The sequence below is a fragment of the Apteryx mantelli genome, chromosome 7 (genome assembly GCF_036417845.1).
Source record: "Apteryx mantelli isolate bAptMan1 chromosome 7, bAptMan1.hap1, whole genome shotgun sequence".
Lineage (NCBI taxonomy): Eukaryota > Metazoa > Chordata > Aves > Apterygiformes > Apterygidae > Apteryx > Apteryx mantelli.
In genome coordinates this window covers 21,878,533-21,897,410 of record NC_089984.1, presented here as the reverse complement: position 1 = coordinate 21,897,410, position 18,878 = coordinate 21,878,533, and the positions used below count along the sequence as shown (strand labels likewise).

The following is an 18,878-nucleotide window of genomic DNA, read 5'->3' as shown; positions in this document are numbered from 1 at the left end:
GCATTCTCCAAATCTAGAAATCCTCATGTGGAGGTGACAGAAGAGGCCCAGAAGATACTGTAGTTCTTTATCTTGCCTCAATAAGAATTTTCTTCTGTAATTGTTTCACATTACCATTGGCTGTTGTTTGTTGTAAACACTTTGATACTGAGAAGGCAGTAATGCAAGAAAATACTTGAACTCTTTGACAGCACTGAGCTCCTTGCCACCAAATTACCCTACCAGTAAAAAAAAAAAAAAAAAGGGGTAGTAATACCAGCCTTTGATGTATCTTGTTCTTCCATCTTTTGACATTTTTTTAAAGAGTGAAAAAGTGATACTGGGCTTCAGTGGGGTGCACCAAATGGTTTTGTGACTGCCCTGCCCCTTAGTTGTGCGGGACTCAGCAGCCAAGGCAAAGGTAAGTTTTATATGAAGGAAACTATAAAGAAGAAAGTTTTAAGAAATTGAATGAGGAGGGTTGGCAGAAATATACATTGCATAGAAAAATGAATATACAACTTTCTGATGTGGGAAAGCAACTGAGCTCCTCTCCACACTTACCAGAAGATAGAAAATAACTGCAGGCTGTGGTCAGCTTTGCTCTTCAGGCCCCAGGGCAAAATACGGCGTGACAGAGTCATGCTCACCTCTCGGTTCCAATCTGTAGATGTCTGAAGACTGCAAAGGGAGTAGAGGCAGCAATTAGAGGGTTTGCTTTGAGGAAATAGATGTCTTTCCCAAAGCTAATGAGAAGTTATACCATGTAACAGATTTCCAGGACACTAGATCTTTGGGAGTCTGCTTCCTATTAGAAGCCGTTCAGGCTGGTGTTTTCTGTCCAGTGAGAAGGGTTTACTGCCATTTGTGTGGGCAGTGCTATTCTGGAGAAGTACCTTTCGCCTCGTAGGTAGCAGTGACATGAATTTTCCTTCCAAAGGCAGCAAGTTTGACATAACTAGTAGCTGTATTGTTATGAGTGCACTTAACTGTTCAGTTCTAACATGTTCGCAGAAATGCAGATTTTTAGTGGCTTCTTTCTGTCCTTTCAAATTTGGTTTTCAGGGTGGTTTGTATGGCTTTCTGTCCTCAATTTTTGGAGTCATTTCTTCATAGGCTTTCTGTGTGAAGGGACTTTAAAGCCAATTTATATGTCACTATACTTTATTTCATTGCAGTCACAGCTCCAACAGTGCTTTTGCTCGCTGTAGTGGATAACAGTATACAACCTCTTGCAGGCCTGTGTTGGAAGAATGACATTTACATTGTAGTTAGTACTTCAAAGTGTGTTAATATGTCTGTGTATGTATTAGTAGTTATGGGAACATTTCTAAATTTAGAGAAATTTCTAAAGATTTTTAACACATCACTCTTTTTCTAAGGGCTTAAATAATGATAGGAACTTAACCAATTTGTGAAATTAAAAAAGGAAGCAGTTTCTTTGGCTTGCTGTAAATAAATTTTCCTGATACTTTTTAATGGTGTGAAGAAAGATAGTGACAGATGTCTCAGTTGCAAGGTTGTAACATTTTGCACGTAAATTTACAATAATCTGTGAATGTATGGCAGTGCGTAGATAAGAGAGAGTATCTCCCCACAGGGAATTGGTCTGAAAAGCTCCATTTAAGATACTGTTCTTGAAAATAGGGAATTCTCTTTCCAAAAGTGTTACGAATTGGTGAGGTGCAGGTCTTTGAATACTCTTTGTGTTAGGTTCTTCACTGTATGGGAATGTGATAGCAATCCAGAAATTATTTCTTACTGAAATGGTTGTAGCTTTCCTCTTCTGATTATATTGCTCTGTGAAGGCTTAGTTAGCCATTATAACATAGGATGTTTTGGATGCCTAAATCCCGGACTTTCTTGAACAAGGTAGAGATGTGTTCATTCTTGTATCTAGTGATTACTTCTGTATTTTTTTTTCCCTCTAGAGGAAAGTTCACTGCCTACAACTAGACACTTCAGCTTCTAGGTTTGAAGACATGCTGTACTATACTGTTACCTGTCCTTGCACACTTTGTTTAAATGAAGTTATAGGAACTGACAGGGAAACACTTTTAAACCTGAAAGTCCATCCATATAATTGAGAATGATCAAAATGCAACAAGTGTGTACTTAATGGATTGCAAATTGCTATAACTAGAGACCTGCTAATTATGAGTGAGGCATAGCCTGGTAGTGCCAAGGAACCCTGTTATTTTATATAGCAGTTCTGAACAGTTTTTCCTTTAGATATTTTGCTGTGATGGTTGTGAGAAAGGAGAAAGTAATAAAAACGGAGTGAATTCTTTGGTTATGTTTGGTTTGGTCCCTTTTCTCTCCAGTGCAGATTTGATGGCATCTTGGAGTCAATGGGGAAAAAAATGCATCCTTTTGCTGTCATATTTCTCTTCTCCCTTGTATTGAATTAGATTCGAGGAGGCCTGGAAAGAGGTCTAAGCATCATGCAGATAAGAGACAGGCAAAGACCAAAGTTATTTTTGCAGCTGATGTAATTATAATGTAGTTGCATAATTAGATCTGAACAAGAAACAAGATTTTGAATAATGTGCTCTCTTTCAGTAGTTGTATGTATAGAGGTATGTTCTTCCTCTCACTTGAAGGTGATCTGTCATAGTTCCAAAAAATGTAGACGTCCCAACTCAGTATGAAGGAAGTCACAAACAAGTAGCTAAGTAAAACAGTAGGCAACCCGTTCTTTTTTCAGTCACTAAGACAAGTTCACAAGTCTAGGAATGTTGTCATAATCCATTCCTGAAGGTTGTATGGAGGTATAGCTTGGTTTATGTGAAAGCTGCTGCATTAGAAGAAATAATGCTAAACTGGGGTATCAACAGGTTAAGATCATTTTGAGAAAGGGCTGAAAATATTCTGTAGCTAATAGAGGAAGGAACAAAAGACAGGCTAGGCATGGCAGAATAGAAAGAAGTAAGGACCAATTTGTTCCTTGCTGCTTTGGCGAGAGCTGGAGGCGGTGTGGTAGTGAGGATTGTGCTACCTGCTTCTGCTGCTGAGGGGCCGGAACTGTAATTTTTTTCTCTCTCAACTTTCTTTGGACGTTAGACAGCTGTGCCGCACTGGTATAACCTTCTTGGCTGCTGGCAGAGAGAAGGAATGTCTACTTTCTCTTGCTGTGTTGTTTACTTTGCTTCCTCATTGATGGTTTTTACCCTTCAGAGTGGTTCCAGAGTGTGTGCTCCTTTCTCAGGCAGGTTTGTGAAACTGATAAGTATTTGATCTTTGCTGCTGCTCAGAGTGAAATTTTCCTGTTGGAGATAGCTCAGGTAAGATGCAGGAAAGACCCTTGTGCAACAATGTAAACAAAGGAGATTAGGCTCCTACTTGAAGTGACATGTCGAGATAAAGGGATTAAAATACCTCCTAAAACATGCTTATTTAAATCCATGAATTTAACTTTTGAACACCTCATATCAAGTTTTATGCATTCCACATGTAGCTAATCATTTCTGAGTTAACCTGTCAGTTAACCCTGTTAACCTTTTACGTCATCCAGATACATTCAGATATAGTGCAAATAATGATTTTGGGTCAGTTCATTCTTCTGAATTCAGGCAATACTTGTATACTGATGGACAAACAGGTCTAAAGACTGTGTTTGTTAAAAGTTATACAGGCTTGAAAAAAAAGTTTTTGGCTCCTAGCCGAGGACTAAGTTTTGCTGGCTGACAGCAGCTGTGGAAAGTTCAAGGGTGAATGTTCCTCCAAAGAATTTGATGGCAACCACCAGACTTTTTGCTATTCTGGTTTTTCGCTGTGAGAATGTTGGAAATACATCAAAATGCAGCCCTTCTGTCTGACGTTTTTGTCTCTTGGCTACTGTAGGTATGCCACAGTTGAATTTTAGTACTCTCTGTAAGGCATTGCTTTCTTCTGGGAATTTTGAATGTAAAAGGTCGCTCTTGCTTTGGATCGTTACAGAAAGAGTTGCATTTTAGGAAAATACAATATACCTGTGATCACTGGAACTAAGGAAGCCTCACTTCCTACAGACTTTGAATCCTGTTTGATTGATTTATAATGGTGTCTAAAACAATATAAACTCATGTCTTTCGAATGATTGGCTCATCTGTAAGATCTCTCTCACGGGCAATTGTCTGATTTGTTTGATAAGATCTTGTCTAACAAGATGTTAGTTCATGGTATTTCCTTCCTCTCAGTGGAGGTACTTGCAGAGTTTTGCTTTTAGCTGGAGTGCATTTTCACAAAATTTGCAAAAACATTGTTGAGACTTCTGCTTTTTTTCCACTTCTGTTGTTTCTTCTGCTGCTTTATCTAATTTCCATGACCAGTCCTCCTCTTGTGTTACTTCAGTGATAGACTCTAAGAAACTGTATGATCAGCTAAAACATTTTTCGTAGGAAGGCAGGCTGAAAATCTTGTCTTAGAACCCCTGCCACCTAAAAGGCAGAAACACCAGACTGTCTTTAAATGTAACTGCTGCTTATGATTAAACACTCCTGCCTCGCTAGTTAATATGAATGAGAGATACTCTTCGTTTAATTCTCCTGGGCTTCTCATCTAACTCAGTAACTTTATCTTTCAGTACCAAGATAAAGAAGAAGTTGTTTTATGGATGAATACAGTAGGACCTTACCACAATCGCCAAGAGACATACAAATACTTCTCTCTTCCTTTCTGTGTGGGATCAAAAAAAAGTATCAGCCATTACCATGAAACCCTAGGAGAAGCGCTTCAAGGAGTTGAATTGGAATTCAGTGGCCTTGACATAAAATTTAAAGGTAAGCAATTGAAAGCGCGTTTGGTCACTTTTTTTTCTTAATTAGAAGAAATGAAAGTTTACTTCTGCCAGCTACTGAGTATTTTTCATACTGTTGCTTGAAACTCTCTGTACAGTTACCTAATACAGCTGACTTTTAAATATGCTAAGCTTTCATGTATATGTCCCTTAAGAAAGATGTTTGCAGTGGATATATACTCCTGAAAACTGATTATCATTACTTTTTGTAGAGTAAAACTGAGCTTTCTGAGTATTGAGTGATTAAAGTATATTTGCCAGCCAAAATCTTTGACCCATAACACGTGTGTCATATCTGTAGTGTGTGCTGAATGATTGCTCAAATCAGTAAATAATATTACATGGAAACATCAATAGAATGAACATTTCTTTTTTTATAATGTGGGAAGTAGTCACTAAGATGTGTAACTCTATCCACATCTTCTCTCAGAAAGTCTTACCATAAAATGATGAAGTGATTTTTTTTAATATGAAAACTTGTTTCATAGAATATGGCATATGTTTATTTTGATAATGTTTTAAAAAACCTGAGTCTGTTTCATTAGAGTAAATCTATTTGTATGTGAATCTGTTATGTTTGTGAAAAATGAGATGTAGTTGAAGGTGGTGAAAGTATTTGACCATTTTTCAGATCTCTTGCAACCCCAAAATGTACACTCTGTAATTATCAATTATGAAGATGTAATTTTTTTCTGTGATGTTGAATATTTGCAGATCCTCTGTAGTTAGAACAAGTAGCAAGTGCTCAACATCTCAAAGTAGTACCCTAAGACAATATTATTGTATTCATTGTATTCTTTTCTCTCCTGTCTAGTTTTGAATGTTCTGTAGTTTAAATTCTTTTGCTTTTTAATGAAGTTATTAAAATGCACTGTACAAAAAGCAGCTTTTTTTTTTTTAAGAATTCAGAATGAAAACACTGCTGCTCTTAATTTGCTTTTATGTATGTTACTCCAACCTTTATTTTTTTCCAATTTTGGATGTCATAAATATGAATAAAGCCAAAGAAATGACTTAAAGTTAACAAGTAAGTTTTGATTCCTGTACGTGAAGTGAATAGAAATCAACTTTAAAGCAGATGATGAGCAAAGGAAAATGCATACCTCAGTGGTAGGAGGTGGGCAACTTATTCTGGCTGATGGGAGAATGGGCCTTTGAATGCTTGATGAACCACATGTTAATGTGTCTTAGTATTATTTGGTAATATAAAAAAAAGTCATACAGCTGTAAGCCATCTTGGGAACATATGTTTCATATTCTTAGTATTACTCCATGCCTTTTCTGAAAGATGATTAAAATAAAATTAGAGGAAATTTATGTGAATTTATAATTTCAAGAAGTTGCAAGAGGTGCAATTTTTATACACATCTCCCTACTTCATAAGTAGCAAGTTTGGGGGTTTAATTTGACAAATTTCTATGATTTTCCTTTCAACTACTGTAATAGCTAGTATGTGTATGCTTGGTTAGAAATTCTTTGTGTTCTTTTAAAATATACATGGCTCTTTTTGCTGAGGAAGCTCTCTGTTTGAGAAGCAAAGCTATCGAGGTCAGTAGAATGAAGCTTTTAGCAGCCAGAATATTTCTAAGAGTTGTGAAAGAAAGTACTATACCAAATATAAATACAGATAGCATTGCATCTTACATCTGCTGTCAGATACTAATATCTAATAGAGTTAAGCCTAGTCAGACTTCTGCAAATGAAACAACCAAGCCTAGTCAGTTTAGTTGCTCCTCATTATAACCTGTATGGCACTAATGAAACTGCAAAAATCATGTTCTCTTGCTGCTTTTGGAAAAGCTTCAGGAGATGGTTCACATGGAACTGTGTAGGCCAATACTGAGGAACCCGTAATTGGAGCAGCTAAGAATTTTGGGGTCATGAGGATACAGGAAAACTCTCTTATCTTACAGTACTTGGGGGAGGATGTCAATGGATGTGGAGGATATTGATGTACTTTTTTTTTCTTACTCTGTTGGTTCTAAAAGAGGTGCCCCCTCGCTCATCGTATGCCAGTCAGGAGAAACCTGGTCTGTTTTCACTCTTGTTCCCTGCCCCTCTCCCCACTTCTGTACTATTTCAGAGATGATGTTTAACTACTTTTGTAAATATGTTTCTTGGTGTTAGGGAATGAGACTTCTACTGCAGAATTTCTCTGGAGTTTATTCATCAGTACCCAGAGTCTACCTGTCTGTAACTGGTAATTATAGGGCTTCAAATAATAACAGATTCTTTTTGTCTATATTGAATTTAACATTCGTTCATTTACTTAGTCCAATTTGGTGTCTATATATATATATATTTTTTTTTTGCTTGAGGGCTACCAGTACTTAATTGCATGAAGAATTTAAAAATAGTATCTCGTTTGAGCATTTGCTGTCAGATGGAACTTAGTTTCTGTAAGTTATTAAAATTTAACAAAAATTGGACATCTCTGAAATAAGAGACTTGGTTATGCTTTTGTTATAAGCAGGATAAATGAAATATTTGTTAAAACCATAAATTCTTCATAAAATTTTGAAGTTGCATCAAGGCTAGCATGTTTGTGTTAAAATGAATTTGGAGATGCCGCTTTCCTTTAAGAAGTGAACTATATTGGCGCTAACACTGGGAAAAAATCCTATTACTGATTTGAAAGACTTGTGTCTTGTTGAAAACTTTATTGACTATGAGGGGCATAGTTTTCCGGCAAACCTCATAGAATGTGCTTGGAAACAAAGTGGAAAGAACGGAGAAGGCAAGTGGCAGAAGTTCAATGTGACTGTAAAGATTAAGCAAAACTTTTATTGTCGGACTATGATAAATATCTTATTTCTTTTACAGCCAGTTATATGTGTGGTTTAGACTTCTTTTAATTGCCACATTCCTGCAGAGAGATTGTGTGTTATTTGAGTGACAAGTGTATGCCTTAGGTGCAGCACCAGGCTGGAAAAGAGTGGAATTTTGGAGACAATGGTTATTGCTGTGAATTATGGCACTCTCTCCTTCCTTGTTCTTTCAGCATTTTAATCTCCTCTTCCCCTTCCCCCAATTTATTTCCCGAACATTAGCCACAGTAAATGTATTCCCCTACCATACCAATTTTTTGCTAGAGCAAGTCTTTCACTTTGTGAATGGGAGTACTTGAGGTGGTTGTGCTGTTCTGTAGCTGACTGCTCGTCGCTTCCAACCTGCGACTTTCTGTCCTCTCAGAACTGTCGTTTTCCTTCGTGAGGTGCAGGTGGCGACTTAGTAATCTGTTTATAATGAAAGTGTCGAGATGATATCAAGGCAAGGAAGTGGACTGGCTCAACATCAGCAGCTGGCTGAAATGCTTGAAAACATTTCATTTTTAGAGGCACAAAAAGGCTAGAGCCTCAGCTGTATCAGAAGTACATGCAGTTGTCAGGCTGGTTTAGATCTGTGAAGCGTGTTCTTCCTCAGAGAACAGGTGAAGTAGGTAAAACTTTCAGTTTCTGTCTTTTGTCCCCTCTCATGATCACTTTATAGTTTAGTCTTATGTAGTTTATTTTTTCCAGACCATTCCCTGCTGTTTCTGAGGGAAATAATGCAGTAGAACATAGACAAATCCATTCTTCTTTGCATACCCTCTCAAGTACTCCTGTAAAAATGCTTTGATGATAGAGAAATTTGTTGCTGTTTCTGTAATTCTTTTGACTAACACTCAGGAAAAGAAATGCATAGCACCTGTTTTCTTGTGTAAAAATACATGCAACTCTGAGCCTCCAGATCTTCAGTACATAAAAATTGGCACATTCCTATTTGGTTAAGAGAAGTCTTTTGCAATTCAGAACTGTTGGAAGACAAAGCAATTTCCAGACTAACAAGAATTAAGAAAAGAAAAAGTGCTGTGGTTACTGTTCCTTGTGTGACTGTTTTGGTTTGATTATATCCCTGCCAGATCAGTATACTTGTGTCTTTTGTAGTTCTTAATGGGTAAACCTGTTTCCCTTAAGTTATGTTTTGCTTTGAGTTGAGGAGCTTCAAGTTGTGGTTCACAAATGTTTGTGGTGATGGTTTGTCACACAAAACTTTAGATTTTCTGTTTTACAAATGATTTTTGTTGTGACAGCTGAGTGCAGTTTGTCCAGGGCTTGAGGTCTAGTCTGCCCATATTTTACAGGTGCCTTTTTGTACCTCTAATTGCTTTGCCGGTGCATACCAGATACCTAGTTGCTATGCTGGGGCGTATTCTTCCAAACAGACTGCACATGCTATCAATCAAAATAGTCTTTGTATGGGTACAGAGAGTAGAGATTTCCGAAAGAATCAGGTGTCTAGGACGTGTCAATTTTTAAGTGATGGAAGTGTTAATACATTTCCCAATACACAATATCAAGGTTTTTAATTCTTTTGAAAGTATTAGGCTGAATTTTGCCTGGTCCATTACTGCTCTGAAACCTGTGTACTAATGGCCCTAGAGAAGGATGTTATATCCAGTCTTTAGCATGTTGTTTCCTGTGTGGGAGTTACCAAGGGAACTGGAGGCAGATCTGTGCAAGCTGCAGTGTCCCCTCTCCTTTATGGTTAGTGGGGAGGGGTGCAAAAAATCATGCCATTGCAGTACGGGATCATTGTGTGGAGAAAGTAGTAGTCCAGTTCCTTCATGGGTAAGCCTGCGTTACGACAGCGTTGGTGGAAGTACTTGGCTTAATTTTGTACCTGTCTGCATGAACTAAAAGCTAAAAATGATACAGGAATTCCCATGGTTTCTAATTTTAGTGTTTTTGTCAGTTAAAAAAAATTGTAGCCCAGGGGAATGAATACTGTTGTTATCAAGAGCACTGTGAATTAGTAAGCTAGTGAAGCTTTGCATGTAAGGTATTTGAAAGTAATGTACTGTTTTATAGTTAGATAAATACGAAGTTCTGCTTTTTCTTAAAACAGCATAGATGCCACTGTTGAGAGAGTTCATGTTGGTTAAGCCGTTACTTTCCTTCAAGTCATAATATGTAACTTGCTTCCTACCCCTGGAATATGTGAAGGTGCCTGACCTGTAGCTCATGAAGTTAGCTAAGGTGGTAAGAACCACACTGGAGCACGGAATGAGCATGCAAGGGGAATGTACTGTCCTCCGAGCACCAAGGAGGCACTTTGACTTGTTTGCTGTACTGCGAAAGAAAATAATAGAGCTTACAAAATTACCTATTGCAGTCCCTCCCTGGAGAAGCATTAAGATGTGATTTTTCTTGTTTGTTTCTGGAGGTGAAGTCACATCTATCTTAGTCTGCTTTGGGTCAGATTTAAGTAATGTTCTTGAACTTAAATCAGGAATAATTGCAAGATGGCATATCTGTAACCTGAACAGAGATTTTTGGGGGGATCTAGAATGTCTAAATGAGCACATCATCTAGAGGAAATACTTGAGATCCCAAACAAAATAAATGAAATAATGTGTATTTAGTAGTTTTGGCTTTCATATGGTAGGGATAGTGAAACTGATAGGTTTGTGAACCAAGCGCGTACATCTTATACTACCCATTAGTGTCTTCCTCTTCACCTGTGTTCTTTGTTGCTTTTTTTTTTTTTTTTTTTTAATTAAGATATTGGTACTCCTTGATGTAGATTGTTGATCAGTACTGGTCCAGCAGTGAATTTAATTCTTAATGGAAGCTGGTGCAGGTCTGATATTTTCTAGAAAGCAGATGGTGCATAGTAGCTGGTTGATGACTAAATATGTGTCCATGAACTGGGAAGCTGTCCACGTGTGTTTCTAATTTGTCCCTTACAATCTGTGTCCTGATGATAAAAGATGGCAGACAACAATCTCCTTGCTGCTAGCTGGTTTCCAGCAGCTTCTGCATCAGGAGGTGATTGAGTACTTCTAGCACTGGATCTATGAAATGAACTTTGAAAGTGGCTCAACTCTGTTTTACTGTGTTTGACCTGATATTAAAGGTATTAAAATATCCTTTTTTCAAATTTCAGCACAACAAGCATAAATTAAATGTAGCAATAGTTATTAGTACTTATTTAATATAAGACTATGTAAAATTTGCTGAAATCCAAGTCATCTTAGTTATATGGTTTCTTTAGAGTAAAAACACAGAACAAAAGTCTGCTACCTGAGATTTGTTTTTTTTTTTTTTTTTACAGGTTTAGAAGTTATCATAAAACCAGCACAATTTATATCCCCTGCATATGGGAAAATTTAAGTTTCATAGACCAGCCGTCAAGATTTAGAATTTATATAAACACTTCTCAGACTGTTTCTTTTCTGATTTGTTTGTTTAAATGTTGGCTTTTTGGTGACATTTTAATGGTAGGTTTTGTTCTTGACTGAAGTGGTGGTGTTCACTGTTTTGGGGGGAGGGGTTGTTTTTGTTTTACAATGTAGTTGACTTAAATTGCAGAAATTGAATTTTTTTAAAGGCTAGATTTTATCTTGTTGTTGTGATTGATCCATCCCAGTTTCCTCCCCCCTCCCCCACCAGTGGCTCAGAAATTGCTGCAGTGAAATTGAAATTGAAACAAAGTTATTGGTGATTTTTTTCTCTAATTTTTGTTTCTTAAATGGAAACTTGTATTTTACATTGTTTTGAAGTAAAGGGCATATTTTCAAGGAATGCTGAATATCTAATATCTGCAGCTGAAATAATTAAGAACCAATCAAGTACCTTTTGATAAACTTCTAGATACTTAAATATGCAATGAAGAACCTAACTATAGGGAGCTCATATGCAAAAGGTTGGCATGACCATCTGAAAGACTTGTGCAGATTTCCTTTATGAATATGTAAACCAGATCTAAGTTCTGAGTTAACAGACTCATGTCTTTCCTAAAGTGTTTGGGGCTAACAGCTACAGATACTTTTCCTCTTTAAATTGGTGTTTTAAGAATTTGTCAAACTGAATTAGTTTCCGAATTTGTACTCTGTTTTTTATCCTTTGGAATGAGGAAAGGGGGATTAGATGCTACTTCTGTGCTTATAGAAGTTGCTAGACTGACTGACTATCCCTGCAAAAATACTGCAGTCAGGGCAAACACAGATTGAGCTCAGGAATTCTTTCTCTCTCTATATATATACTCTCTCTATATATACATATACTTTCTCTCTCTCTCTCTCTCTCTCTGTGTGTGTGTGTGTGTGTGTGTGTGTGTGTAAATTGTTCTAACAGATTAGCTTCTGCAGTTTAAAAAAAAAAAAAAAATTCCCTTCTGGCAGTTTAATCAGTGGAGCTTGCCTGTGTTTCTGAAATAGGGTAAGAACCTACAAAATTATGACTTTGTAGAAATTTATCTTGCCAAAAATGGAGCTCTGTGCTTGGATGCTTGTTGTGGTGACTGGTGGGACAAATCTGCAATATATTCATGAACCCATGAAGTAGTGTTTCCAGTTGAGTTTTAAAAACATGTTGTGTGAAAGGATACCTGTGACCCTATAGGATAGCTGCATTTCCCATTTGTTATGACTATGGACAGTGTTGTTATTATATCACGGGTCTCAAACCTGTAAAAATACCTTTGTGAAAAAGTTAGGGAATTATTAATATACTCTTATAACTTTAGGTTTTATTTGGCTTAATTCTCTTGACAAGCTAAATCTATAATAATGATGCTTTCATGTAATATGTCACGTTCTTTATTCAAGCATTTGTATTGACATCCTGTGAGTGTTGCACCTAAGTCCTAGTGAATGATTAAGCACGTTGAACATTGGCATCATAGCAACTTCAGTGAGAGAATGATTTTTTGACATTGCCATTAGTACAATACCAATTAGAGAAGATGAATTTGAAAGGAAAAAGGAAACTCCTTGTGTAAGACTTCTGCAGTGCTTCTAGAAAATGTGACAGCCATTCAGACTGATGCTGCATGTCATACTAAGAGATGGGCAGATACCGTAATGAGGGATGTGGTTTATATATCTGAGTAAAATCAAGCTGATCTAACTGTTCATAGGAAGTTCAAAATCTGGCATAATTGCACCTCCTTTTGTAATGAGTCTCATGTTCATGCTATTTTAAAACTTTCTTAATGTGCTACTGATGTTACTGAGGCTATGTTATATACCAGACATTGCCTCTTCAGCGTTAAGTGATGCAGACACTCCACAGTATGTATTTCTAACTCCACCCACCTTACTTTTTATCCAGGTTATGGTCATGTCTAAAACATGCAAAATTTCAGATCTAGTAATGCTGTAATGAAGTACAGTCTCCAGCTTCCCCAGCCAATGAATGCTGTTCTAAGCTACTTTCACTCAATCAGTTAACACAACAGACTTGAGCTTAACCAGCTAATAAGAATTTCTGCCCTGTAACTAAACCACGGCTTCAGCATTGCCAGTGGCTAGAGGAAGGAGCACTTCTCTTTGTTCCCCTTGCCCGAGGTCCTGGCTGACCTGTTTGTGGTGTAGAATGGCTATGGGTGAAATCATGTAAATTAAGTAAAATCATGCTTTGAGTTTACTGGCTTTTTGTGTATATGCACTTGAGTGACTTTTACTCAGTTGATCATGATATTGTGAGGTCTTGTGATGTTCTGAATGCCAAAAGTAAAATCCATAAAAATGGATGAAGGCAGCTTGTGGTGGCATGCAGCAATCTGCAGCCTGACTCAGACATGACGGCAGTTGTGCCCCTTCAAATAGTTTTTCAAAGTCTCTTTTTTTATAGCAGCAAGAGCCAGCGCTTACATCCTGCAGCATTAGATGCAGAATGGCTTGTTTCAGTTAGCGAAAAAAGCAAATTCCAGGGGTCTGAAAACCCACGGAGGTACTTGGAAACCAGTTATAGTCTAATAACAAATTTGTTTTAGATAAATACAAACAAAGGCTGCTCTATTCTGAGTAAAATGGGAAAGGGTCTCTAAATGGAGAATATTTGTGTGGTTTGAGTGATTTTCCATTTAGTAGAAGCACTTGCTCCTATCCCTGTGTTGTCCCTCAGTTGTGCTCGTACTGCTGTTTGTGTAGCTGCATAGTAAACAAGTCAGGAGAGATCCAGTGAAAACTGACCTGGCAGCCCATGTCGTTGCCTCCCTCCAGACCAGACTTTTGTGCTGTGCCAGAATATAATGCTTCATTTAACAGATTCTACAAGGTTATCTTCTTTCTTTTACTACTATTTTAATTCACAATATATTTATTTAGCTTGACCTCTGTGTGTTGAAGCATCCTTCACGAGTAAACGTCTTAATGTTAGAAAGGCATTATTCGTTATTTGAGTATAGTATGAAACCGGCAAAGAATGGTAATGAAGTGCCAAGTATTTGGGAAAGAGTTAATTCCCTGCTTAGCAACAAATCCAGAAGGCAGGGGCTTCAGTTGCCTTTTTTTTTCCTTCTTTTTTTTTTTTAATTAATGCCAAGATGATTCAAATCTGTTAAGGCGAGAAAGTAGAGGCATTTCTTGTGAGCATACTCCAGAACATATAGGATCCAGTTCAGCACAGGCATGAATGGATGCAACTGAGGCCTGGGTTTGTAAGTATTTGTTTCAATGGTGGTGCCAACTTTATTGCCTTTCATCTCTTGACTGGACCAGTACAGATCTTGAAAATGTAGTCTGTGGTCTAATTGCCTTCTCAGGACCCTTCAGGATATTGACTTGAATGGTTTTGGTTTTTCTCTCTTCCCAGACTCCAAGTGACTTCAGAACAGCAAAATGTTTATTGCCTAGGAAGTCAATCTGGAAAATGATTTTTTTATTTTTTATTCTTTTTTAGTGAAAATGAAGCTTAGTGTGCTTTCATTAGGTCTTCAAGGGGGGGAAAAAAAAAAGAAATTGAAGTTTTTTGTAGGAAATAAGAGATGCATCCACTCTAGGGCTATAGGAAATCACTCCAGCTATGCAAGACTGCTTTTGATGGGTTTCCTACTCTCTTGCTTCACTGGGCTCTATTTTAGTTTTGCTTAACCAGAGATTGTGTGCATATTTTCATGTTGAGGAAAAAAAAAAGTTATCAGAAAGAGAATGTTTTGTGTTGGAAATGTTCTGCTTACCTGTGCTTTTTCTCTGCAGGCCATTTCATTTTCTTTTTAAGCTTTAGAATTATATTAATGTGTAGAAAAAGTTCAAGTAAGCTGAATTTGGGCACAAATTGGAGCTGTACATGGAGCACAAATTAATGCTGTCTACTAGAAATGAGTCGCAGTTCTCGGTGATGATAAATAGGAATAGGGAAGGAGAAGGTGGATTTTTTTTGTGTTCACTTTACTCGTTGTTTGGAGACTGAAAACATTCACTCATTAAGTGGATTTTTTTTATCTAAAGCTATTGCTGCTCTTTTTATTTATTTTTTTCATATGTGTCCTTTTGTCTTGTTTCATTTGAAAAGGAAACATAAGGCAATGAAATTGGGTACGAATACATGTCTGCTAACTGCATTACTTATGAGTTGTTGATGGGGGAAAAATAGCTGTCTGGCTTGAAGAGGCAGATTTATTTTATTTTCAAATGCAGCCTTTTGTGCCTTCTTTGCATTGTTCCTACTTCTGTCTTCCTTCTTTGTTCTGTATGTTTTGTTTCCTCCTTTATGCTTGTTTCTTGAGAATTGCTCAGAACTTTAAAAAGTGGGGTTTTGGTTTGTTTTTTAAGGAGAATAGTATTCCTGTTGACAACAGGGACAGTCAGTGAGCCTGGAAATACTAAGATGGAGAGTTAATATCATATGCAATTTTATATATTTTGCTAATAATTTCATACCTCTTGTCAACATAAGAGTTCTCATGGTCTGCAAATGTTTCTAAGAGCGGATGGGCTTCGCAAACAGCTGCTAGTATCAGCTTGTCACTGACTTTAAATGGGTCCTCACTTAGGCTGTCCAGATAAAGCTACCTTCAGCAAATGGATCTTAAACTTCTGTGGGTGGAGTAGCAAAAGGATACTTTGAAGCCCTTCCTGTCAAGTACCTGGGAAGTTTCTGCATACCGGAGGGCAGAATTACAGGAACAATAAGTTGCTGTAGTGGTTCCTTTCCAGAGTGTCCCTTTCTGTTACCTACTTGAAGATGTAGATCCAAGAGGGGTTAAAGACTCCAGAAATGTATGCTACCCCTTAGTTTGTGTTCATTTAGAGCCGACTCATTAATAAATGATTAACAGTGCTTTAATTTCTTGCAGACGATGTAATGCAGACCACTTACTGTGAAGTTGACTTGGACAAAGGAAGAAGAGACGCATTTGTGTACGCTATCAAAAATCACTATTGGTACCAGATGTATATCGATGACTTGCCGATATGGGGTGAGTGATGGTGCACGTTAACAACTTGACTGATCACAAATCACAGGGGTGGCCGTGCTTATGGTTTCATGAATTCACTTCATTTAATGACTACACTTCCTTAGAAGAATCTTAAAAGTATGTATGTGGAACTTATGTAAGCAAATAATAGAAATAACTTGAAGGATTATTGTGTTGAAAGAACAGTTGGATGACTTGTACTACTGAAATACAAAAACAGAGAAAACCTTTTTTGTTTCTCAAGGATTGATTTTAATAATACTAAGTTCTTAGGGTTAAATTATTCTTTTAAATGTTCAAGTAAGTGATAATTAGGTACAGGAGGTCAGATATAAGGTCTATGTTAATGTGTTCATGACTAAAATCTTGGTAAGCCTCTTTCATTGTTTCAGCTTTACAATGCTAGTTTTTGAGTTTATTAATAACACAAAGGCCTTCTGATTTACTTTTATGGTAACTCAGTGTCTTTTAATGTTTCTGCATGTATAGTCTGTCATTTTACCCAGTAGTTTTATTTTACTTATTCCTATACAGTTCTTAAAATTACTTTAGAAATTTGCTCTTGCTGAGTATTACTAATCTGATCTAAAAATGCTTGTATTTTGAATCAAAAATGTCCTTATCACAGTAGTCCTCTATCCTCTCTGTGGCTTTTGTCACTCCTTTGTACCCTGTAATCGTATATCTAATATGAATGTTCCGCAGATTGCACTTCGGGCTGATACTAAACAAACCCCTCAGATCCTAACCTCTCTGTTGTAGAACTAGGTGCAAATTGAAAGGAAAGGAACAGCGCCACAAAATCTTGTGTTCATATAAGCTCTTTGCCTGTGTTCTGAGAAAGAGGTATAAAACCCCAAATACACAAAACCCCAGAATATCTACAAAATTACAGTTCAAGCCACTTGCCAGGAGTCCTTTGATACGTAATATGCTGAATGATGCTGCCCATCACTCTTTCATTCTGACAGAATTTTTTTTACCTCTTTCTTATAATTTTAGCTGTTCTTGGAAAGTAACTTGCTGCTGAAAGATGAACCTCAGCCAGAAATGAGCTGTTGGGTTGTATCTGTTAGGAAGGAAGGCTCTTGCTTCCTTATTTTTTCTTTGTTTTACATATCTGTTTTCAAGGAATATGTTATAATGTTTGGTGGGAGAAGTACGCTTGTATTGCATTAGTTTTTATTCGTTGATTTGTTTAGTGTGCATAACAGCTTTGTGGCAGAGCTGGGAGTAGACCCTATTTCATCTGTGTGGCCTTTACTATACTACTACTGCAAATGCTGATAGGCTTTTTGAAAGCATCCATGAGTGACAGTTATTGCTACAATTTTTTTTATGCTTTTGGCCTCTCAGAGAAAGACCCATGAGTAATTTTTCTACACTAGCAGCAGCTATGTAGCCTTTAGACTGCACAAGGTCGATGCATGCTTAGTTGACTACTTCAGTATCCTGTCTGTGCTAGTTAGTACTGGAGATTCTTTACAACTGATTTTTCTAATCTCGTTTGGGAAGATTTTGTGTCTCACCTCAAATACTGAAGAACAGATTTAATTACTGAATCTTTTACCCATTGACTACCTTTTATGCTCTGGGCTGAAAAATCAGTTTTACTGTGATTCTGTTGTCTTTAATGTTCTCCAGTAGTGTGCTTTGTATGCACGAGAAGTCATTCCTAGAGCTGACAAACATGTAGACTCTGTATCTGTTCTGTGTGGCATAAGAAGCCGGTTTTGTTTGGAACCAGGACCTTGTGTTCTGATAATTAATAGATGAATGTGGCATCTAAAGTACTGGTAATAGATGCAAAAATATAATCTTTGACATCACATATAGAAGCAAGTAGTGCTGATGATTTTGCTCTATGACTCCTGAGGGCTAGTTAGAACTAAAGGGACTGCAGGTTGGTCAGTGCACATTAGCCTGGATTTTATGCCACAACATCCACCAGTTCTTGATGAAGGACTGGGAGTGGAGTGGATGTACCCGAGCCAATCAGAAGTGTTTATCTGCATGTCAGAACTTTGAGCTGTGGGTTCAATTACAGTTTGGAAGATGATGGCAATGGCTTATCTGTGTCAGTCCTCGTTTGGCTGCATCTCTGTTCAGCAGCAGGAGTGTTTTGGTCTGAGCGCTGCCTAAAATTTGATTCTGAGATTTGCTGCTCCCTGAACATTTTCTGTTGTAAGTAATTCTGTATAAGAACAGTATGAGTGATGTGGTTGACATGGCTCCTCCAACTTGTTAGTATTTTTGACTTTATTATATAACCTTGTTTAGTACCAGCTAATGTGGTAGAAATACTAGTGAAAACTGGTGTCTTCTGCATGATGTACTGTTGCATAGTCATTAATGTCACTAACTGTAATGAAAAATATTAGGACTTCCTAAAATACAGAGGGATAAGAACTTTAGTAATAATGATAGTGTACCTGACTTTGAATACTGAGAAGTTGTTTGTGATGTTCAAGATGATGTCCAGAACTGCTTACCTTCAGTTACCATAAAAGGTGTCTTGTATTGAATTGTTCTTTTCATTATTATGTGTAAGTTGTCATACTGATTCACTTCATTTGGGTTATCTGTCCGCTAGCAAGCACACTAGCAAGCGTATAATATATGTACCATGTCATCTAATCCACCTTTTTTTTTTAAATTTTTTTTATTGTTGGTTTGTATTTCATAGCTGGATAAACTAAAACTTTGTCCCTAAATGGATAAAGTCCTCTTTTGTGTTATCAAAAGAAAGCAGGTATTCTCTGCAAGAAAAGGATTCAGATGGTGTTACTGTTTGCTGAGAACTCTAGGCAACTTGTGCTTAGTTTTTTTCTTAAAAGCAGACCACTTCTCTCGATAACTGGTAACTGATCTTGAGGACTCATACGGATGGATTTGTGGCACTGCTCCTCTTGTCTGGCAAACTTCAGTTATGTTC

The 18,878-nt window shown here is 37.2% G+C and overlaps 1 protein-coding gene across 1 annotated transcript in view; it reads left to right on the top strand.

The window, feature by feature from the left end:
• TM9SF3 (transmembrane 9 superfamily member 3) overlaps positions 1-18,878 on the top strand; it is a 57,470-nt gene that overhangs the window by 5,930 nt on the left and 32,662 nt on the right. Inside the window, exons 2-3 of the mRNA XM_067299963.1 lie at positions 4,544-4,739; positions 15,821-15,943. Coding sequence (XP_067156064.1) covers positions 4,544-4,739; positions 15,821-15,943 — 319 coding nt within the window. The remainder of the gene's footprint in view (positions 1-4,543; positions 4,740-15,820; positions 15,944-18,878) is intronic.